At 36.3% G+C, this 22257-nt stretch overlaps 5 protein-coding genes across 9 annotated transcripts; 3 read left to right on the top strand and 2 right to left on the bottom strand.

Annotated features, from left to right (window-relative positions):
* Nucleotides 1-325: 325 nt before the first annotated feature.
* Nucleotides 326-3857, top strand: LOC111481477 (GDSL esterase/lipase At5g14450-like). The gene is made up of 5 exons (XM_023126905.1): nucleotides 326-744; nucleotides 833-1042; nucleotides 1869-2041; nucleotides 2800-3073; nucleotides 3502-3857. The coding sequence occupies exons 1-5, from the start codon at nucleotides 516-518 to the stop codon at nucleotides 3747-3749; spliced, it is 1134 nt and encodes a 377-aa protein (XP_022982673.1). The 5' UTR covers nucleotides 326-515; the 3' UTR covers nucleotides 3750-3857.
* A 99-nt stretch (nucleotides 3858-3956) lies between these two features.
* LOC111481481 lies at nucleotides 3957-9510 on the bottom strand. 3 transcript variants are annotated; one of them, XM_023126912.1, is made up of 10 exons: nucleotides 9415-9510; nucleotides 9177-9346; nucleotides 8051-8144; nucleotides 7641-7717; nucleotides 6723-6817; nucleotides 6489-6574; nucleotides 5755-5808; nucleotides 5473-5626; nucleotides 5314-5327; nucleotides 3957-4228 (listed from the first exon to the last, which is right to left on the bottom strand). In XM_023126912.1, the coding sequence occupies exons 2-10, from the start codon at nucleotides 9292-9294 to the stop codon at nucleotides 4120-4122; spliced, it is 801 nt and encodes a 266-aa protein (XP_022982680.1). In that variant the 5' UTR covers nucleotides 9295-9346; nucleotides 9415-9510; the 3' UTR covers nucleotides 3957-4119. The 3 variants fall into 3 exon arrangements, with proteins under 3 accessions (XP_022982680.1, XP_022982681.1, XP_022982679.1); XM_023126913.1 differs by having other exon boundaries at nucleotides 9177-9337; nucleotides 9415-9497; XM_023126911.1 differs by having other exon boundaries at nucleotides 9177-9477.
* A 1075-nt stretch (nucleotides 9511-10585) lies between these two features.
* On the top strand, nucleotides 10586-12488 carry LOC111481397. 2 transcript variants are annotated; one of them, XM_023126789.1, is made up of 3 exons: nucleotides 10586-11080; nucleotides 11941-12144; nucleotides 12375-12488. In XM_023126789.1, exons 1-2 carry the CDS (start codon nucleotides 10661-10663, stop codon nucleotides 12097-12099), a joined length of 579 nt encoding a protein of 192 aa, XP_022982557.1. In that variant the 5' UTR covers nucleotides 10586-10660; the 3' UTR covers nucleotides 12100-12144; nucleotides 12375-12488. The 2 variants fall into 2 exon arrangements, with proteins under 2 accessions (XP_022982557.1, XP_022982556.1); XM_023126788.1 differs by lacking the exon at nucleotides 12375-12488 and having other exon boundaries at nucleotides 11941-12340.
* LOC111481396 (serine/threonine-protein kinase HT1-like) lies at nucleotides 12483-15545 on the bottom strand. Its single transcript, XM_023126787.1, has 6 exons — nucleotides 14718-15545; nucleotides 14474-14606; nucleotides 14048-14243; nucleotides 13467-13591; nucleotides 13214-13372; nucleotides 12483-12995 (listed from the first exon to the last, which is right to left on the bottom strand). The coding sequence occupies exons 1-6, from the start codon at nucleotides 14846-14848 to the stop codon at nucleotides 12681-12683; spliced, it is 1059 nt and encodes a 352-aa protein (XP_022982555.1). The 5' UTR covers nucleotides 14849-15545; the 3' UTR covers nucleotides 12483-12680.
* Nucleotides 15546-18150: 2605 nt separating this feature from the next.
* LOC111481394 (putative pentatricopeptide repeat-containing protein At3g01580) lies at nucleotides 18151-20968 on the top strand. 2 transcript variants are annotated; one of them, XM_023126784.1, is made up of 2 exons: nucleotides 18151-18827; nucleotides 18916-20968. In XM_023126784.1, exon 2 carries the CDS (start codon nucleotides 19064-19066, stop codon nucleotides 20909-20911), a length of 1848 nt encoding a protein of 615 aa, XP_022982552.1. In that variant the 5' UTR covers nucleotides 18151-18827; nucleotides 18916-19063; the 3' UTR covers nucleotides 20912-20968. The 2 variants fall into 2 exon arrangements, with proteins under 2 accessions (XP_022982552.1, XP_022982551.1); XM_023126783.1 differs by having other exon boundaries at nucleotides 18151-20968.
* The last annotated feature ends 1289 nt before the right edge of the window (nucleotides 20969-22257 follow it).

Here is a 22257-nt window from a genome sequence, read left to right as displayed (position 1 = left end):
TATACAAATTTAATTATCTCGTCTAAAATTAATAATAAATATATATTTAAATTTTTATTAAAAGTTTAAATATATTTTTAAAGGTGTTTCTATATATATATATATATAGAAAACACAGGGAGATTTACGGTGATATGATTGTCCAGAAACGACAAGGGTTGCCCCCGTTTAATTATATTCACATGGAAACGAAACTATTCGCCTCGATTTGCCAACTTCATCACAGCCGCACGATCACGATTGCTATCGCGATCGAACGGTCCCAATTCACCCAATCATTTCCACTCGCACCGACATCGTAAAAAAAAGTTTATTCCCTCGGTACTGCTGAAGCTCTGGCCATGGCCGCGGACCTCCGAAGAAGATAATGTAGAGAGAGAGAGAGAGGCAAATGTGAAGCTCTCACTCAGTGGAAGTGATGTATAAGTGTGAAACATACTAAGCACATTGCGAAATTTGAAAAACCTTCTTCCTGAATCTCGAAAACCGCCGTCGGAAGCATTTGCGGAACGGAAATGGAGTTTCCGGCGATGGTAGTGTTTGCATTTTTGGTTTTGCAGGTTACATTTGCGTTGGCTTTACCCGATTGTGATTTTCCGGTAGTTTTCAACTTCGGCGATTCGAACTCCGACACCGGCGCCATTTCCGCTGCTTTCGAGCCCATCCGATGGCCATATGGAGATGTATTCTTCAACAAGCCATCCGGAAGGGATAGCGACGGCCGTCTGATCATCGATTTCATTGGTAAGTGACGTAACATTGCGGTTATCTCTCTTAGTTTACCGCCAGGATCGTTGATATTGATGTTAATTTCGGGTTTCTGATATTGCAGCCGAGAGATTGAGATTGCCGTATTTGAGTGCTTATCTGAATTCGCTTGGCGCTAATTTCCGGCACGGCGCCAATTTCGCCACCGGCGGATCGACTGTACGGAAGCCGAATGAAACCATTTATGAATATGGAATTAGTCCATTTTTCCTTGACATGCAGGTTACTCAGTTCGAACAGTTCAAAGCTCGCTCCAATGATCTCTACAACCAAGGTTTCAAAATCTCTTAACTTCAATCTTTAGTTCATCCTAAATTTAGGCCATGAAACTCTTCTTTTTTCACTCACTGTTTTTGTAATCAAACTCCCACCGACAATCTCCTTAACCAGTTACTAACATATCCTTATGACTGCTAATCTCCCCATTTCTATCCTACTAGCATTCCTATCAATTACATCTAGTTCAAGTTCTTGACCAATAAGCATGTTAAGCCAACATACCTGAATCTTTTCCATTTTTGTTGGATCTTATCCTTCAATTTTATCTATGAGATTCCACATTGGTTGGATTCAATTTTATCTATGAGATCCCACATTGGTTGGAGAGTAGAATTGATACGATTTAAAAACGGAGGGGAAACCAAGACAATATCTGCTAGCGGTGGGCTTTGGCTATTACAAATGGTATCAAAGCTAAACTCCGGGTGATGTGTCAGCGAGGAGGCTGAGCCCTGGAGGGGGTGGCACGAGACGGTGTGCCAGCAAAGATGCTGGCCCCTTAGGGGGTGGATTGGGGGGTCCCACATCAGTTGGAGAAGGGAACTAGTACCAGCGAGGACGCTGGGCCCCGACGAGGGGTGGATTGTGAGATCCCACATCGGTTGGAGAGGAGAACGAAACATTCTTTATAAGGGTGTGGAAATCTCTCCTTAGCAAACGCGTTACAAAATCCTTGAGGGGAAACCTGAAATGGAAAGCGGTTAGTGGTTAGTGGTGGCTTGGACTGTTACATTATCTATCTGTTCACTTTCCTGATTTTGTAGTTTGACGTTTTATTTTTTCTATACTGAAATTTTTTGTTGTTGATGATTGATTCTTAGCCAAGAACCCATCTGACAGAGAGAAACTTACAAGACCAGAGGATTTCTCCAAAGCACTCTACACTTTTGATATTGGGCAGAATGATTTAGCTATGGGGTTTAGAAAGCTGAGCATCGATCAACTTCGTGCTGCGTTGCCCGAAATCGTTAACCAGTTTGCCTCTGCAGTTCAAGTAAGCAAAAGAAAACCCACTTTCTCACAGAGCGGTTTCCTTGCCATTCTTGATATGTCTATCATCTATTGCGTTTGAATGATACCCATTTGGTCATTTGCTGTATATAATAATGGTGTTTGGGCTGTTTAGTTTGGAAACTTCTTTTATAGAGTTGTTTCAAAAACTTGTCTGATTTCATTTTTCTTTCGTTTTGATAAGAAACCGAGCTTGAAAATTGAAGCAGTGCATCAGAAAAGTCTTTTTTGGGAAGAAAGGAAGGGAGATGAGATCTAGAAAACAATTACTCAAAACATGTTTTGAACCTAATATTGACTCAGTTCGGTCGGTTCGAATTTGGTTTGTTGGTTGGTTCATGTTCTTAAAGTATAGACTAGAAGAAACAGTCGATTGGTTCAATTTGATCGATTTCTTTAGGCACTTAATGTGAGATTCCACATCGTTTGGGGAGGAGAATGAAACATTCTTTATAAGGGTGTGGAAACCTCTCCCTAGTAGACACGTGTTAAAAACCTTGAGGGACAATATCTATTAGCGGTGGGCTTGGGCTTTTACACTTAACTCGGCTTTAAAAAGGGGTTGGTGTTGTTTTCTTCCACGTGTCTGATAAGTTAGTTCGGGTTAGGTTTTGACCAATAAAAGAATCAATCTGGAGCGACCTACTTATACCGTTAATCAAAACAAGCTCAAAATGATGAAGAGAACATGGTTTTGTTTTGTTATTTCTGAAAATGTTTGTGAAATTTGATAAATTTCAGAGAATATACAAGCTTGGAGGGAGATCATTTTGGATACACAATACAGGGCCATTTGGTTGCCTCCCAGTGAACCAATTTTACACTCTAAACCCAGCCCCTGGCATCCTTGATGAGCACGGTTGTATCAAGGCTCAAAATGATGTCTCTATGGAGTTAAATAATCAGCTCAAAGCAAAATTGGAGAAGCTTAGGGCAGAGCTCCCAGATGCTGCCATTACCTATGTGGATGTCTATGCTGCCAAGTATGCTCTTATCAGCAATGGCAAAACTCAAGGTTATTCTTCCATCTCTTACTCATTATTAACATTTTCTGCTATACATTTTGTCGATGTTGAGGGAACTCTCAACAACAAAGAATTGAGAGTTTGCTGCCTTGAGTAGGCTAATCCATGGTTTTTCTCGAAAAGGGGTCCTTGCAATTTTACGAGACGGTATCTAAAATTCAATAGGATTGTGTTATCTTTTATGTTAGAACATGTCTAGACTCTTGAAAAGGGTGGAGACAAAAAGGATCAACCCGTCGTAGAGTTAACTGAATGCATTCATTTAAGAAACACGAACATGAACACGAGGGGTTAGAATATAGGAGCCACTAAAGAAATTTCCAAAGGCAATAGAGATTCTATACGAGGTAAAAGAACCATGCTCCTAGTTAACACTTATCTTCGTTCGACATCTATTTCAAATATCAAACTTTTGCAGGGTTTCCCAATCCGCTCAAGGTGTGCTGCGGGTACCACGTAAGGTATGACCATGTGTGGTGTGGGACAAAAGCACCCATAAATGGAAGCTTGGTGTTTGGAGATGCCTGTGAAAACAGAGCTCAGTATGTGAGTTGGGATGGAGTCCATTACTCTGAGGCTGCTAATCACTTTGTGGCTAATCACATTCTCAATGGTTCGTTATCAAGCCCTCCTATTCCAATCACGAAAGCCTGCCATAGGAGTTAGAACTACTATCTTTCGGTAGGCATTATTGAAGTTCCACCATTACTAATATTGAGCATGTATTTTGTAGTAGTACTTAATAAAACCTTAAACTTTTGAGTTCGGTGATGATTTGAGGCGTGTTCTCGGGTTTAGTTCTTTCAGCAAGAATCTTGGATGCTCAAATTTATTTATAAATATTTTTCAAAACAGTTTATAAACGATACTAAATTATACGTAATGATGTTAATTTAAGAGATAATCATCATTAGAGGAACAATAATTATCATGGGGTTTCTTCACCATTATCATCTCTCAAAATTAAAGACATGCATAATGTTTGGTCTACGATTTACAAGCTTATATAGTATTCACAACTATACATACACGCAGCTTACTGGCGCAGTCCTTCAGGCAAGGCTACAACTTTATGGAAGGGCACTGTTCTCTGGGGCAATGTCGACGACCCATCTTCCTCGTCGTCATCGAATTCCAACAAGTAACTGTCCAGGACAAAACACGAGGATGTATTTGTAATGCAGTATATAGATGGAATTCATGTTTTGTCTACAATGTATCATGAACACATTATTTGACATGAAAAATTGTTACGGGAAATAATCGTGGTTCTAAGGGGAGAAAATGCATTGCATTGAAAATTGGCACCAAGACACAATTGCTCGAAACTGATAGCAAACACACAACGAATGATCACACCATCCCGAGCCAACGAAATTGACTGTATAGAAAAGTGGTATAAGAGGGAGACCAAAATTGGTGGCAATAGCTTCAAAGCTCCTTTCATAAGCACGCTTGAAAGAAACATGTTTTTTTTAAAAAGTGATTTGTAGTGTGTTTTTGGGTTTTTTCTTATTTTAACGGTTCAACTGTCTCCAAGCCGGCCATAATAGAATATAGATAGGTGAAGAAATTTCTTGTAAATTCGAGTTTTCCGTGGCAATCCCCCAACAAAACTAGAAGCGTCCCTTGTTTAAAGAAAAGAAGATGGGTTATTCACATTTTATTTGATAGTAGAGGCAAATTGAAAGCTAAGCAGTGATAATTCTAAGGATTCTCGAGGGGAAAAATAGAGACGTCTCCTACGTTACTAGTAATATATGGAAGTATCGAAATAATTTCATAGAGTCATTCGATCCGAATACTACATGAAGAACATAAGCCAGATGAAGGAACAGGAAGACCAAAAAGACATAGAATATATAAGTCCCCACCTTGTACTATAGAAGTAAGCTCACCAGCAAGGAGTAGTGAGGAATGAATTCCAACGGGAAAAAGAAAGGAAAGAAGGTTCTTTTAAGCTACTGACGAACCGGCTAAGAAAGCCTTTCTCCATATGAGAAGATGTGCTCATGGCTTTTTGTTCTTTGCTCATTTCAGGAGGTGAAAGAACTTTTTATACATATCTATACATATCTAATGGCTAGGAACAAAGGAAGGCTACTGGGCTATTTCACATCGAAAGTTAAAGGAATCAGAACATGATGGTCATCAAAGAGAGGAAAATCAGAGTAGACATGGAGCGATGAATTTAAAAAAGAAAAAAGAAAGAAGAAACGAGGTAACTTACTCGTCTGTCTTCCTCTAGAAGCGTGAAGATGCCATCCATTCCAAAAGAAATTGTCAGTAAGTTGCACATAAATTATAATAAAGGTTAGAAGTTAGAGGATTGAGGTAGTTTTTTGTGCGACAATGACGGTAGAAGAAGGTATAGAGATGAAATGCTGACCTTGCGATGACCATTGACAACTGTTGCCCTATAAAGAGCGGTTGTGCCTGGATAAACAGCTAAAACTCGTCTTCCAGGTAGGAAATCAGGGACAGTAGAAGGATCATTTCGTTTTGGAAAGGGAATGATGGCTGACATTGGTAACTTGTATTTTCTGAAATTAAATTGAATTAAACATTGGTTGATTAGCATGAAACTGAGAAGAAACTATCCAATTAACCACAATCTATATAATTGTGCAGAAAGAAAGTTAAGGGCGAGGATATAATCAAATAGCTTTACCTCTGCCCTCCACCTTCATCTTCATCGCCTGGCTCCTCATCTAGTACGTCAAATCTGTGCATGTTTATATTACATATTAAAATATCATAAAGGAGATTAGTGTCTGAAAAAGTATAATGTTTTAATCATTATGGTGATCTTTTTTTCTTCCTTTCTTTCCCCATAAAAGATAAATCATGAGACTCTGCAACAAGATTAATGTCGAACTTGTACTCACAAAATGATGTTACGCAATTTTTTTTTAACAACTACAATCATGACAAGAAAATCCTATTAGAAACAAGATCGTATAGATGTGATTATAACATTTAACCATGTTTAAAATTATTTGATTAGTTCTAAAAATTCACAAATTAAGCTCCAGAGTGATCTCAAAACTGTGCACATAATCAAACATGTAAAACACTAATGAATGACAAAGCAAGGAGCACTATTGAAATGTTTGTTCCCTATATCTTTCTATGCTTTGACAATCTTCCATCTCACCAAGTACAAATACATCACTGAAAAAGGGAATTTGACACGACGACACTAGCCACTGATTACTAATATTGAAGAAGCCTGTTAGAAGGAAATGTTGAAATTTGACCTTATTGAGTACATGGGAATGATGATATATGAGTTTTCCATGACTAACCAGTTTCTTTCTTTGTTCTTTTCAATTAAAAATAACAATTCAACTTAATTTCCAACATGCCTAGCTGTTAAGAACTTGCTAGTATAATTCAACTTACAGTTTTGTCTCCTTATCAAAATGCATCACTTTTACAATAAACCATTCATCCTTCTCAGCCCCATCTGGCGTCACCCTGGCTGCCACCTGAAGATAACAGAAGATGGTAACTATACAGCTATCTTTGGTTGAAATTAATCAAAGCATTTAAATTACTTTTAGTTTTTTTAAAAGTCAAAAGAAAAAAATAAAATAAAATAAAATAAACAAAAAAAAGTGACATCGACATACAGACCTGTTCATCTTTCAGGTTGGCGCATGCCTCGAGGTTTCTCATGGCAGGAGAAAGGCGAGCATTATCTGAATCTGCCTTCATTCTTTTTGCTTTATCTGCCATATACATTCAAATTGATAAATAAACAGATAACCGCTTCAGAATATTTCTTCAAAATCTGACAAGAGAATCAGCAGTAATAAACTAATGATTGTTTGCTAAAAAGGGAAAGGATCGTAGGGAATTAATGACTGTTTTGTCGTTGATAGGCATACGTAGTCATATGAATAAATCTAAGATGCCATTCTAGGAGGTCCCATCCCATGGTGCCTTGAAGGTGAGAAAACATTTAGCAAATAAATATAAAAGTTAATTTCCTTTCTCCTATTATCCATTTGCAGCAATCACAAGTGTAGACTCATACCCACACGGATGAATGCGTTTGGTAATCAGAATGGGTGGAACAGGACATACAGTTTCCTCGAGAATAGAAACTCAAAATTTCCATTTCAGACACCATCAGTATGTCCATGGGTATTAGGGAATATAATATACAGTCGTTTGGCAACTAAATTCAAGGGCTGACATTAATTGACCATCTATCAAGAAAGATTCAGAAGAAGGAACAACAAAGGAAAGAAAACATATTTAGTGTTCAAGTTTCCAATAAAATCAGCAAGATTCCTATCGTCTCCACTGTGATATTAACAAATGTGGCCTTCTGCTAGTTATGATTTGTTCTTATAAGAACACATAAATTCTATCCTGTGGTTAATCCAAGAGCGTAATACTTCAAGAGAAGTCAATGGAGCAGAAGAGTGGAAAATATGATTGGCCTCTTTTCATGATAATGTGTATAACATATCTTAGCCTGCATCAAAAATCTTTTGGGGAAGTTATCAGTAAAACATAGTAGAGTTGAATAATTCTTGGAAATACCTATCCTTCTCCTTGGTTGCCCAGGAGGTCCAGCAGGCAGCAAAGTTTCAAGTTGACCCAATAAGGTTGTGGAAACGCTGCAATAAAAAATAATATGGACTTCAATGCCATGCGCAATAGCTATGATCCAGACACACTTGGGGTAGATAAATGATATCTATTCGTATGTATCTAAACGCACACAAACTTACAAAAAATAAAACATTGCTAAAAAAGATACTGATTTTATATGATGTGATTTTGGGTTGTGGGGTCTTATTTATCAACGAAAGTTGGTGTGAAAGCTATACGGCATTGAGAAATGCTTTTCTTTCAGTTGGAGTTTAAGGTTCTGTTTGAGTTTCAGCGTGGGTGAATAAAGTGAACAAACTCTGAAGTATGAATTTCATGTAAGAATAGAGTAAAACTACCTCACTTCATCCTCTGAAAGTTGTTTTGCTTGAGTATATAAATGCTTCAGTTTTGACAATGAATTATCCCCAGGCTTCTCGACCACCTTAGGAGCTGCACACGATCAAATATTAAGGAGAAAACCAGCTAAAAACAGAAATTTGAAGGAAGACAGGGTGACGAGCACTAATAGAAAAAAAACTCTCTAAAAAGTGAGATAATAAAGTCCCCAAGGTTATATACTTCTTTGTTTTAGTAAACAAACCAAAAACTAATCAAAATTACCGAGTTTATCATCCTTGCCTTCCAAATCCATATACACGTCAAAGATCTAGAACAAATATAAAACGAACAACAAACTTGCCCTTGATTTTCTTGACACCGTGGGTATTGATGGAACAATAAATTACTTTAGCTTCGGTAATTAAGATAGTTGAGGCTTATAGTTCGTAAGTTATTCTAATTTCTGAATAACTTGTTCTTTCTTATTTCTTATTAATGTTATTTTTTTCTTTCAAGGAACTGGGTGGTTTTAACTAATTAACATTGTCTTCTCTTGTCATCGTAATGCTATAAGGAAAGGCTTCGGATAAGGAAGTATTTCCACTGCTGAAACGTTTTCAGTAAGTTTCCTCTTATTTCAGCTTTAACCCTTTGAGCTCATTGAATCAGTCTCTTTGTCACGATACACTTAAAATTGAGCCGATAGCATTCAAAATTAACAGAAACCTCGGATTTTTTTTCATCAAACACTCAATAGCGCCTTAACAAGCTCAAGTATTGTTCCAAAAAAGAAAAAAATAAATAAAAATCAAGTAACTTCCAGTAAAATTCCAGAATGCAATAGCTCTCTAGATTATTGTCATCTAATCCGAATTTCAACAATAGCCTCATCAACAGACGAAATTAATTAAACCAGCAGGAGAGCAAGAATCGAACATTTTGGCCAATTCCTACCAGCTTGATCTCAAAAAAAAAAAAAAAAAAAAAAAAAAAAAAAAAAAAAAAAAAAAAAAAAAAAANAAAAAAAAAAAAAAAAAAAAAAAAAAAAAAAAAAAAAAAAAAAAAAAATCAACAAACTACCAAACTCATAAAAGAAAACAATCATGATCAGATCAAAAGGTTTAAGAATTGAAGAATACTCACTAGCGAGGAGTTTCTTGTGCATCTTGTTAATCTCAAGAACAACATCCTCCAGATCCTTCCGCAGGCGATCGAGCTCCTTCGTGTTCGCCAAAATTCCGTCAATGTCAAGCGACGACATTGTTCAGTATGATCGGAGTAGTGATTTTATTGTTCTTCTACCGCTGATCAGACTGTTGAATGAACGATGAAGGAAACAAATACATACATATATATATATATATATAAATTTTAATTCTACCTGAAGAATGGGCTTCTGGGTTTCTCATTCAATGCCCTGAACATTATTTCCCCCCCTTTTTAAAGTTTCTAGAGAGAGATTGCAGCTGAGGGAATTACATGATTGCGATTATAATATTAAAAAATATTTTAGTAAATTATAACAATACTAAATTTAAAATTAAAATAATTTTTACATATTTTTTAATCTAAAAATATCTTTAAAACTTTAAAAAAATTTCAAAATAATATCAAAATCCAAAAATACCCTCAACTTTAAAAAAATTTAAAAATACTTCTATCCTTATTCATTAATACTTCATTTAAAAAATATATTTAAACATTCAAAAAAGTTTTTAAAAAATACATTTTTACTTCTTTTAAGAAATTTAAATTACCTTTATTTTTTTAAAAAAAAAATATTAGTAAATTTTAAAAAATAATACCACTTTTAAGATTTCATGGTGTTTTTTTTTAAATATAATACAAACTATAATAATATTTTTAGATAAAATACAAAAGTTTCTGATTTTTTTTTATTAATTTAACCCTTTTAACATATTTAAAATATATATAATTTCTTACGAACTCATTTAAAATTTTAAAAATGTGTTATTTATGTTAAAAGTTTAATGTGTTAATCTTAAAATTTTAAGAGTATTTTTTAAATGAAGTATTGATTATTTCAATTTGTCGTAATAATAATATTTTAAAATATTTTGCAACATTTTTAAGAGCATTAATTAAACTATTTAAAGTTTGAGTTTACTGGAGGTAATTTTTATTTAAGTAAATAAGTTTTAACGAAACTATTTAAGAGTTAAGTTGTACGGTAATTATCATCATATTAATGCTTAATATAATATTATTTTTAATTTATGATGTGAATTTATTCCCTTACATATAACTAATTAATTTAATTAAATATAGTAATCTTTATTAATAATAATTTAATATTTTTTTTTATAAAACTATTTAATTTCAATTTGTATACTAAACATTAACTTATCTAAATACATTTATTAATTATCTCATATATTTAATATTTATGTTAAATGGATCTAATAAACGAGGCTTGAAATTTATTGGGCCGAAGAAATTGTAGGCCCATAGAAAGTTAATTGGGCTTGAGGCCCAAATAGCGGAGTCGCGCGCTCTCAGACGGCCACAAATTTCGTCAGATTTCGAAATTTGAGGGAATTGAAACTGATTGATAGCCGCCCGTTTCTCTCTTCTCTTTGTTTCTTTTTTCCCGCTCGGGTGGTTTCATGGATTCAATTGCAGCAGCCGTAGCCACAGTCTCTCTTGAACAAGAGGATTGGGAGCTTTGCAACGACGATGGATTCGTCTACAAGCGGAAGAGGCGCCGATTGGACCCTGCGGAAGCTGTGGCAGCTCGCTCGTCGGTGGCTCAGGCGGCGGACCTTGAGGCGGAGGAGAATCGGCGGCGAGAGCGCAGGAGGAAGACGTTGTTGAAAGTTAGGGCGAAGTACCGGAAAGAGATTGAACAGTGGGAGGTTTTGTCGAGCAACCTGCGGGCGATGGAGGAGAGGGCTCGGAAGCTACAGGAACAGTACCGACAGGAAGGGGAAGTAGGTATGGCGTCGCGTCTGGAGGCTTCCTTGTTGACTGAAGTTCAGCACAAGGAGCTTTCGTGCGCGTCAATGGTGGAAGATCTTCTCTCTCAGGTAAATCGGTATTCTGGTCTTGTGTCATAATTTAGGATAAAGGCGCAAGGAATAGAAATTTTACGGATTCAGGTGTTGAGTTGTTTAGGAATTTCCTCAATTTTCTCATAATTCATCATTCGTTGGTGAGATTTCATGTATAAGATATGAATTCCCAGTTCAGTTTGCCCTTTTTTGCAGATTGGGTGGAACTGTGTAGAACTAATCATTCCTCTACTCGATTGACAAATTCATCGGATAAAAGGCGTTCCGTCTTTCGGTGGTATGAGGTTTAGATTTGGAAAATCTATTAGAACGGCCCACCATCCTAAGTCAAATATTCGATTAAGAGAACACACAGTTCTGAAATCGCTTGCATGGCCAAGTTTTTGCCCCATTCTAGGTCCAATTTGTTACCCCGACTGAGATCAGGAGAGAAAATTGTCATTTTTCGCCAAATATTGTTCGGATTTATCAACCACTTTACCCCAAAAGATAGCCAGACACTATTTGTTCGAAAATCTCGATCATTTTCCTCAAAAGTTGTTTTTAAGGTAAGGACTCGGAGAGTTGAGACATGGTCAGACATATCTTCAAATTGAAAATATTGGGTTCTAGTATCTGAGTAGAAACTTCATAACTTAATAGTTTCAATTTTTTGCCGTCTCCTGGAGTTAAGCTTAAGATTATGAAAATTGAAGGCGAATTCTGTTGTTTACCAGAGTTGGCCTTAGGGTGAGTGAAAACCCTTTCGAACCCTTTTCCTGGTCCTATATTCTTTTTCGACTCTGACTGCCGCAGTGGTTCAAAACAAAATAGTTTCTCAATTATCAAATAGGTTATCTATCCTAATAATGATATCTAAAGTTTCAATTGTGCAGGTAGAAGCTCCGGAAGCCATCATTCGTAATGTTTCAAAGCTTTGTGATATAGCCGAATCATTGTGCATGACGGAAGAAAACCAATTGAAACAGCGTCTAATTGATCTTCCCATCTGGGCTTCACCACGTGAGCTCATGGCCTCACTGTGCGACGAGTAACGATTCGAGCATCGAAGAGAAACAGGAGCCAAGGACCTTCCATTTGTAAGATCTTACTATGAATCCTATGAAATCACCGAAGTGTAGCCTAGTTGTGAAAGTAGATAGCAAACCCTTATGCTTGTAGACTTAGTTCATTGTCGATATTGAAAGGAATTTAGTGATCTTAATTTCATAGAAATGTCGATGTTCATGTCATGAATATTTTATTTTGTGGGGTCTTCCTTGTGCTTCCTCTCTATGATTCTTGATGTTGCTTTAAGTTGTAAATATAGGGTGTTCCAGTATACAGGCTTGCTTAGGCACACTATTGCAAGGAAGGCAGACAGCCATATCAGTTAGTTAAACACAAAAGGGTTCAAGATTTATTTACAACCACTATGATCAGTGAATTTCTCATTATCTATTTCTCAACAGAGCTCAGAAACACTACATGCCAAGATTCTTGATTGTTAGACAGATGGGTGCCATGACAGCAATCCCAAATTCTGTTACATTTCCTGGATTGGCTTATTGGGTATTCTCATAGAACTACAACTAAAGTCAAGCTGTGCTTTTTTAGGGTTTTCTTCTATATTGGATCAGTAACACTTGTTAAAGCAGAAGAAGGAGCTTTTAGGGGTTTCTTCTATCATGCCGTGTGAGGCTTCCCCTGAGCCATGTCGGACAGCCATCAAGGAATCTGTACCGGGAGATTCAGGTGGCATCATGACATTTTCAGAAGCACATATCCGAGGCGGGATTACGGGTTCTCGAGGTGATATTCTAGCCAGGGACTGCAATAGCATCTGTATAATCTGGCTAAAGTTTGGCCTTGTATTTGGATCCTCTCTCCAACATGATGTCACTAATAAAGCTAAGTCCTCTGGAAGGTTTTCAGCACTGGGCCTCATGTTCTGAAAACAACAAAGCTATGATTCAAAACAGGATATTTGGAAGGCTAGATTGTTCATTTGCATACAATTGGCTGTAAGTACTTATCTAGTCATGCATTTCATGTAAAAGGCTTCAAATTGTTGTAGAAACAGTTCTTCAATCAAATTACAAGTGGATTATATCCAATTCTGCTCATAGGAATATTATAAGACGTTCCCATTTGTAACGACATGCTTACCTTAAAAGCCGCTGCATATGCTGCCTGTAAATTCGACATGCCTTCGAAAGGCAACCTGTTAAGGATGAGCTCCCACAAGACAATGGCAAAGCTGTATACATCAACTTTATGATTATAATGCTTTTTATCTCCATGTTTTAAAGTGACTGTGCTATAGAGCTGCCACCAAACAATACAAAGAAGAAGAAGAAGAAGAAATGTATAAGAGGCAGCAATGAAATGTATAAGAACTAAATATTCAAACAAGAAGCACCTCTGGAGCCATCCATCTATATGTTCCTGTTTCTGCAGTCATCATCTCTGTTACCGATTCTTCTCTTGCCAAACCAAAATCAGCAAGCTTAACTGTTTTATGATCTGCACTCAATATCAAGTTTTCTGCAACAAAGGAGTCTCATTAGAGATACATATAAACTTGAAAAAATTTCACTCGAATGCTGTAGGTTCAACATGTCGTAAATATTTTTCAGGTATGCGTTTGTCGATCCAACAGGTTCTCTTATCTCAGCTACGTACATCGAAACTGTATTCAGTAACACAGTTTATATTTGTTTTGGCAATCATATTATAAGACAAATTTGAAACAATTTTGAACCTTTCATGGTGTGAATGAAGGGTCATGTTGAATTCACACCCAAGAAATGTTTTAGATTCCCACTTCACAAATCTTCAATTCTAATGCCCAAGCCCACCGTTAACATATATGGTCCTTTTTGAGTTTTCCTCAATATTTTTAAAATGTATACACTACCAGAGTCCAAAGAGTCCAAAGATAAGTAAATGGCATGGAAGTGGCATCTACCAGAGTCCAAAGAGCATAGTAAATCACTGTACCTGGTTTAAGGTCACGGTGAATAATTCCATGTGAGTGTAAACACTCCATTGCACGAGCAATATCAAGCGCAAACCCAATCGCCACATTAAGTTTCATGCTCATTGGCCTCAAATTCAATAGATATTTACGCAATGTGCCGCCTGTGAGCAATTCAGTCACTATAACCATCACAGGTTCCTTGCAAGCGCCAATAAACTGAAAAAAAAAAAAAAAAAAAAAAAAAAAAAAAAAAAAAAAAAAAAAANAAAAAAAAAAAAAAAAAAAAAAAAAAAAAAAAAAAAAAAAAAAAAAAAAAAAAAAAAAAAAAAAAAAAAAAAAAAAAACAGAAGGAAGAACATCAATCAAGAAGCTCTGTTAGAACCTGAGAGACACTAAAAAACGTGATAAAAAGAAGCAAAAGTTCCAAAAGTAGAATTGATCATTGCCTTCACTAAGTTCTTGTGCTGCACTTTGGACAACATTGCTACCTCTCTGGCAAACCGAGCTGCTCTTCTGACCATCCTCTCAGGAGTATCTCCTTTGCCCACTATTTTGATAGCTACAATCTGAGTTTTGTATCTGAGAGAAGAGAGAAAGAGACAGAATTTAGAGGAGAGAGAGAGAGATGGAGAGGACTATAATATATCTGATTTCAGACAGACAAAGACACAGAAAAACCCATAAACGTACTTTCCCTCATACACCTTAGCATGGGCACCTTCCCCAATCTTCGGCCCAACAAAAAGATGTCTAGGATCAATCAACCATTTGGCATCCAAATAGAATTCATCAGTGGAATAGAACCTATTATCAGAACCCATATCTTCACTCAGGACTTTTATCAAACACCTTCTGTGCACTTCGTTACTTCCTTCTTCTCTCAATCCACACAAATGAATCGTTCCCAAAAAAGACCCATCAGAGGTTCAAAGGTACGAACAAAGTACGAAACCAACAACAAAAAAAACTAAAAAACCCCATATTTGATTCTGTACAGACCCGTCCCTAAAATCCCGCTCCCGATCCAGAAATTGAACGGATTCTTGTGCTTGGTGGGGAAAGAATATACTCCTCCACATGTAGGAAAGCGCAAATCCAGCAGCCCCAAAATATAAAATTGGGGAAATTGGTGAATAGATTAGGGGAAAAAACTAAAAGAAATCAGAAAAAAAGTTAGTGTCAGAAGCAGGGGATGTAGCAAATTAAGGTAGCTCTCAACGGAAATGGAGCATAGCAATGAAAATGAAGGCGAGCAACCAAAATTGAGCTGTGAAATTGATGCTTCTCCGGCTATGGAAGTGAATGCGGTTGCCATCTGCAATTTAAAGCTGCAAAAGAGTTTTTGAGTTATTGTTACTGTACCAGCGGCCGTGATTTGACTTTGAATACAAAAATTGAAGAATTAAAACAGAGAGAGAGAGAGAGAGAGAAAAGAGATGATGGGGTTTGAAGGGAAATCCGGATGCACGGATAAGGACAAGATCTGCGCCGCTGAGAACTGCTGAAAAATTGCTATGAAAAAGAAAAAGGACACGAGTGTCTTTTGCTTAGCTCAAACTTCCTTCCCAATAATTTTTTTTTTTTTTTTTTTTATTTGTAGTTGTGTTCTTAATTTTTTTTTTATAATAAATTCTTAAAAATTTTAATTTTAAAAATGGTTCAATGGGTATTTAAAATTTCCATTATATATTTAATTGTTCGTTAATTTTTTTAAAAAAATCTAATAGATTTTTAAGGTCAGCGTGGCTATTTATTTCTTATTTTTTATTTTTAATATTGACTTGAGCATATCACTGATCTCGATACTCTTGTAAAATCATCCATTTTAGGCACGAGGTGGTGACTGAAGAAATACACAATACACCTGGAGCATATTCACTCGGGCTCTTTCCCACTTAAACTCAGCTGCCTCTCTACAGTAGTGTCGTTTCCCTATAAAGACTTGCATCGTGTTCAGCTTGGTACTTAACGAAGCTTATCTTGTCTTGTCTAACCCTCGGTTTCTCTGCTTGCAATCATTGTCACTATTCTTCTAATGCGAATCGTCTTAATTCATTCGTGAACCCATAACTTACTTATAATTAATTTAAAACGTTATATTACATTGACTAAAACACATATTTAGTTTTTTTAATACCTTATTAATGAGTAAATTTAATTATTTGAAGTAAACAAATTAAAGTTACATACCTTCAAAAGCTAAATTTAAATTTAAGGTTAAAATACATTTTTCGATAGAAATTAAAATAATGCAACTTTTTACTTTTTACTATGACTATTTATTTATCCCAGAAAATAAAAAAAATATGAAATTAAAATAATATAATACCTAAATAATTTTAAAAGATACAAATATATATTTAGTATTATTATTATTAAATAACTTAGACTTTTCTATTAAATTTAAAAAAATATATTTATTTTCGATAGGCGAATATTGAGCCTGGTCAAATCTGACATTCTTTATAATAAATATATCATAATAATATTATTAAATTTAATTATTACTTATAAAATATGTGAAATAATTTGGCACGTGGCTCTATGTAAAACATTGACTAAGACACACCGACATGTTTAGAACCTGGGACGACATGTCTAAAAAATCTAATTTTATTGAACGACATGACGTCACGTCGGTCGACAAACTTTAGAACTTTTATGTAAAATCAATTATTAGCTTTCCTAACCAACCTTGTGACTTTTTGAATAATTTTATGCTAATTTAGAAATTTAGAAATTTATCCTTTTTTTTTTGGTGAGATTAAAAAATATATATAAAAAATTTATAATTTTTAAGTTAAAAGATATATTAGACAGGGATAAACTTGTAATTTCATCAAATATATTTGTTTTTTCCTTTTATTTTATGCATGATAAAATTGAACAAATTAATTCCCTTTAAATTCTAATATTTTGATAATAATAATGAAACTAAAAAATATCAATTTGACATTTTCAATTATAATATTTTAATTCAATTTAACCACCTCCTCTTTTTTTCTCTCTCTCTCTCAAAATTTTCATTTTATTATTATTATTATTATTATTATTATTATTATTATTATTATTATTATTATTATTATTAGTGAATGGAAACTTTTGACTTTAATTGGTATGAATTTGAAGAGATCAAAGATATAATCTTGAGGAAAAAATACAATCTTCATGAAAAAGAAATGAAAAATTATTCTTTTATCCTCAAAGTTCAAAGCATTGACAATCAGTAAAATACAACCAACCGAGTTGAAAAAAGAATGAAGATTTTCTAGAAGCAGATTACGAGTTAAAGGATATTTTATATTATTTTTTAACTTAAAAATTATTATTATTATTCATTTATTGAATTATTATTGTTATTATTATTATATAGTGGAATAAGAATTGGATGGGAAAAAGAGACAAAAATGGGAGCATGAAAATGAAAAAGAGAGAAGGGAAAGAAGAAGGTAGAAGGAGTGTTCCATTATTTGGTATGTGAAAAGGAAGTGTCGGTGAATACGTGATTTGATTATTATTCTACATCTTCCCAACCCTCACCAATCATTCAAATTATTGTGCTATAACTTCGTTTTCTCGAACTTATTGGAGCATCTATCTTGTAATTGGTATGGCTCGAGTGCCTACGTGGATTTTCACTAGAGTTTCCTTTAGCATCTCGTATCTACGTAAACCTCCAATTAAGATTTTTCTTAGTACCTCGTATCTATGTGTACTCCCACTAGTGTTTCCTTCAGCACCTCGTGTCTTCATGAACGCCCACTAGGGTTTTCCTCAACACCTCGTGTCGACGTGAACTCCCACTAAGGTTTCCCTCAGCACCTCGTATCTACGTGAACTCCCACTAGGATTTTCCTCAACACCTCGTTCTACATGAACTCCCACTAGAGTTTCCCTCAACACCTCGTGTCTACGTGAACTCCCACTAGAGTTTCCCTCAGCATCTTGTGTCTACATGAACTCCCACTAGAGTTTCCTTCAGCACCTCATGTCTGAAAGTTTTAAGTTGAAGTTGAGAAACTATTGAACTATATCTAAGCTAAAGAATTTGATCTTAGCTGAACCGACTAAATTTTTGTCACTACGACATGTATGAATTTAGGACGGAGACCTATGAAACTCATTCCATATGCTCATTTCACATTACATCTCCTTAAAACCTCTTCAATCCAAGTATTGTGACTAGAAAAGTTAAAAAAAAAAAAAAAAAAGAAAGGTTATATCAATTTTAACCAACCAATTTTTACCATTTTTTTTAACGGCGATACTAATCCAATTCAACCCTACTCAGCCGCCAGCACCGCTACCTCTCCCGACCTTCTTTCTCCTTCGACGATCGTTAGCGACCACAAGCACAGCGCGCGACGGTGCGTTACCATTTCGCTCTCCCTCGCGAGTAGCAACCACATACGGAGGCGGCGTGTGCGGTGGTTTCGGCAGGTTCGAGCGTCTGTAATTATTGCTCCTCGTCGGCAGTTCGAATTCCGGTGACACCTTAAGCAACGACCCAAGCGTGTAGACGGCGTCTGCTACACTCAACTCCGGCTAGCCTTAAGCGACGACGGCGAGCTCCACGGCAACAGCAAGCTACGTGAACGACGCGTCCCTCGCCGTTTCGCGCTGAGCGGCGCGATTTCAACGACGGCGAGTCCAGACTCGCGATAAGCTAAGAAGAACATTTGATGATTATCCACAAACCGAAGACTTCACATTTGCTAATTGGCGTCTTTCTGTAACACTGCAGCTTGCAAATCATATACATGAAAAGCAGGGATCAGTTAGTGAAGCTGTTTGAAAAATGTAAGTGTAGCAAAATTCTAGCTGAATTGCAATGTTATACGCTCAAAATTGGCCTTGCTCATGATACTTTCTTCGCCACCAAACTTAGTGCACTGCATGGAAAATACACCTCTCTCGTGCAAGCACATAAGGTGTTCGAAGAAACGCCGAGCAAAACAGTACACCTCTGGAATGCTCTTCTTAGAAGCTACTGCAAAGAGAAACAATGGGGACAGACTTTATATCTCTTTAATGACATGGTATCTCATGGAATTTCAAATGGGAAACCCGATAATTTCACCATTCCTATAGTTTTAAAGGCCTGCGCAGGGTTGCAGGCACTTAAATTTGGAAAGACAGTTCATGGGTTCATCAAGAAAAATGAGAAAACTGACCTTGACATGTTTGTTGGGGCTGCATTGATCGAACTGTACTCGAAATGTGGAAAAATGCACGAGGCACTTCAAGTTTTCTTGGAATTTCCTCAACCAGATGTAGTTTTATGGACTTCAATGATCACAGGATATGAGCAGAATGGAAATCCTAAGAAGTCGGTTGATTTTTTCTCTCAAATGGTAATGATCGAGCATGTAAATCCTGACCCTGTCACGCTTGTCAGCTTAGCATCGGCTTGTACTCAACTGTCGAATTCGAAGCTCGGAAGTAGCATACATGGCTTTATAACCAGACGAAACCTGGATTATGACTTATCCTTGGCGAACTCGTTGTTGAATCTATATACGAAGACGGGGTCTGTAAAAGCTGCAGCCAATTTGTTCGAGAAAATGCCAATAAAAGATGTGATTTCATGGAGCTCCTTAATTGCTTGTTATGCTCACAATGGCGCAGCAGCTGAAGCACTAAACCTGTTCAACAAGATGATTGATCAGAAAATCAAATTCAATTCAGTTACAGTGATTGGTGCATTACAAGCATGTGCAGTTGCATGTAACTTAGAAGAGGGAAAGAAGATCCACGAACTTGTTACCAGGAAAGGTTTGGAGTTGGATATTTCAGTTTCCACAGCTCTAATTGATATGTACATGAAGTGTTTTTCACCTGAAGAAGCCCTTGTGGTGTTTGAAAAAATGCCCAAAAAAGATGTGGTTTCTTGGGCTGCCTTACTGAGTGGATATTCCCTGAATGGAATGTCCTCCAAATCAATGGGAACCTTCAATACGATGCTGTTGAACAACATAAAACCTGATGCTGTTGCCATAGTGAAAATTCTTGCTTCTTGTTCAGATTTGGGCATTCTCCAACAAGCACTTTGCCTCCATGACTATGTTGTTAAAAGTGGCTTCACCAATAACATTTTCGTAGGAGCTTCGCTTATAGAGCTGTATTCAAAATGTGGCAGCACAGTCAATGCCATGAAAGTATTTGAAGAAATGAAAGTAAAAGACATTGTTACCTGGTCTGCGATCATTGCAGGTTATGGAATCCAGGGACAAGGAAGAGAAGCTTTGAAACTGTTCCACAAAATGAGAGAGACATCAGAAGTTATGGCTAATGAAGTAACATTTCTCTCATTGTTATCTGCTTGTAGCCATGCCGGTTTGATTGAAGAAGGGATCAAGATATTCAACATGATGTTGAATGAATACAGAATAGAACCCAACATGGAGCATTACGGCATCGTTGTCGATCTTCTTGGTCGAACGGGAGAACTCGACAAGGCGCTGAACTTCGTTCAGAAAATGCCAATTCCGGCAGGGCCCCATGTCTGGGGTGCCCTGTTAGGTTCCGCTTGTATTCATCACAAATCTGACTTGGGAGAGATTGCAGCAAACAATCTCTTCAAATTAGATCCTAATCATGCAGGGTACTACATACTGCTATCTAACATTTATGCTGTGGAGAATAATTGGGAGAATGTGGGAAAACTTAGGAATATGATAAAGGAAAAGGGTTTGAAGAAGATACTTGGGCAAAGTGTGATTGAAGCAGGAAGTGAGGTTCATAGTTTTGTAGCTGATGACAGATTACACCCAGATTCTGACCAGATTTATAGGTTGCTAAGAAATTTGAATGTTAATATGAGAGATGAAGGTTATAGCTCTAATTCAAAAACCTATTTGCAGGACATTGAGGAAATTGTATAGTAAACATTCTATTGTAGGGCATGTAAGTTGAAGAAACTATTCAAATTGAGAGCTAAACACATCGCTAGCCAGTGATTTCATTATCGATCATCTTCCAAACTATAGTCAATCAGTTCGCACTAGATTTGTGCTTAGCTTTGGGAATGTTAAAACCACAACTACCAATCAACCAGAGCAGAAAATAGAAATTTATTTATTTGCTATCACAATTCAGTCTCCTGAAGGTAACATCGTTTACTAACCTTTGTCATGAGTTTTGATGGCCGAGGAATGGAGCTTAGGTTGCATATCAGCGTCCGAGTCCAACGTGGGACGGGAAGATCACGGGACTTCCTCATAGGCAGCAACGGTTCCGGCAAGGTCACTCCGATACATCTCCGGCCGATGGAAGCCAGACTTCTCGTCTTCGACTATTGAAAATGTGGAGAAACGGTGAGATTCCGAGAAGTGGAGTAAAATTCGCGAAGGAAATTGGTGCGAAGAGGAGTGATCGTTAGAACGGAAGAGGAAGAGAGGTTCACGTAGAGTTTTGCTGAGAGAACAGAAGCAATGATTTGGTCGCCATAATCGCATAGCTTGCCTTGTTAGGCGGCGCCACCGAGTCGTCAAACGGCGAAGATCGCCGGAGAGCAGTGGAAAACAAATGTCGTTCTTCGCGCGGGGAAAATGACGGAGAGAATAAGATGTGCTTCCTTATTTGTTAAGGATTTATGGTTAAAAATAGCTCTAAATATTTATGTATTTGAAAAACATTTAAAATTACGTTTCCCTCCCTCACTAAATACAATAAAAATAAATATTCATTAATTTTACGTTCAAATAACGCTTTAAATATTTTAATTTTTGTTCTAATAAACTTTTAAAAAAGAAAATATTAATTTTCTAAATTACATTTATGTTTGAACCATTTCAATTTGGTTTTAAACTTTCACACTATTTTAGCTCTAAAAAATTAAAAAATTATGGTAAATACTCAATACCCGTACATTTCCATATAACATCAATTACAATTTCTAAAATTTTGCTTTCAAAATTCTCTTTCGAAATCTCTCTACCTCCGTTCTCTAAAACTTTCTTTTTTAATCGAGGCTTAACTTGGCACAATCACAAGTCCGTTGCCATCAAAGAAAAAAGACAAGACACTATTCTATTAAAACAATATTTCCTATTCTTTTCTCGTCTCTATTTCTCTCTCTTTTCTCCTTCCTCCTTCCTCCTTCCTCCCTCAATCTATGGTTGTCACCTTCGACATTTCCGTCATAGTCAAATGTCTTTTTTCCTCATTTTTTCATTAAAAAAAAGAATCAGAAGGCTCAATGTCGAGGGTTGTTGAGAGAGAAGTCCAA

This window comes from Cucurbita maxima, unplaced genomic scaffold (assembly GCF_002738345.1).
Source record: "Cucurbita maxima cultivar Rimu unplaced genomic scaffold, Cmax_1.0 Cma_Scf00007, whole genome shotgun sequence".
NCBI classification, from domain to species: domain Eukaryota; kingdom Viridiplantae; phylum Streptophyta; class Magnoliopsida; order Cucurbitales; family Cucurbitaceae; genus Cucurbita; species Cucurbita maxima.
This window is presented reverse-complemented; position numbering and strand designations above follow the sequence as displayed.

Excerpts from the sequence above, each read along its gene's own strand:
- LOC111481477 (XM_023126905.1), top strand. The coding sequence starts at position 516 with ATGGAGTTTCCGGCGATGGTAGTGTTTGCATTTTTGGTTTTGCAGGTT. Across the intron at positions 1,043-1,868 it reads CAATGATCTCTACAACCAAG|CCAAGAACCCATCTGACAGA; the intron begins GTTTCAAAATCT and ends ATTGATTCTTAG. Across the intron at positions 3,074-3,501 it reads CAGCAATGGCAAAACTCAAG|GGTTTCCCAATCCGCTCAAG; the intron begins GTTATTCTTCCA and ends AAACTTTTGCAG.
- LOC111481481 (XM_023126912.1), bottom strand. The coding sequence starts at position 9,294 with ATGTCGTCGCTTGACATTGACGGAATTTTGGCGAACACGAAGGAGCTC. Across the intron at positions 8,145-9,176 it reads GCACAAGAAACTCCTCGCTA|CTCCTAAGGTGGTCGAGAAG; the intron begins GTGAGTATTCTT and ends GATCGTGTGCAG. Across the intron at positions 5,809-6,488 it reads TTTGATAAGGAGACAAAACT|ATTTGACGTACTAGATGAGG; the intron begins GTAAGTTGAATT and ends AAACATGCACAG.
- LOC111481397 (XM_023126789.1), top strand. The coding sequence starts at position 10,661 with ATGGATTCAATTGCAGCAGCCGTAGCCACAGTCTCTCTTGAACAAGAG. Across the intron at positions 11,081-11,940 it reads TGGAAGATCTTCTCTCTCAG|GTAGAAGCTCCGGAAGCCAT; the intron begins GTAAATCGGTAT and ends TCAATTGTGCAG.
- LOC111481396 (XM_023126787.1), bottom strand. The coding sequence starts at position 14,848 with ATGGGTTCTGATAATAGGTTCTATTCCACTGATGAATTCTATTTGGAT. Across the intron at positions 13,592-14,047 it reads TCACCGTGACCTTAAACCAG|AAAACTTGATATTGAGTGCA; the intron begins GTACAGTGATTT and ends CCTTTGTTGCAG. Across the intron at positions 13,373-13,466 it reads ATAGATGGATGGCTCCAGAG|CTCTATAGCACAGTCACTTT; the intron begins GTGCTTCTTGTT and ends GTTTGGTGGCAG.
- LOC111481394 (XM_023126783.1), top strand. The coding sequence starts at position 18,788 with ATGAAAAGCAGGGATCAGTTAGTGAAGCTGTTTGAAAAATGTAAGTGT.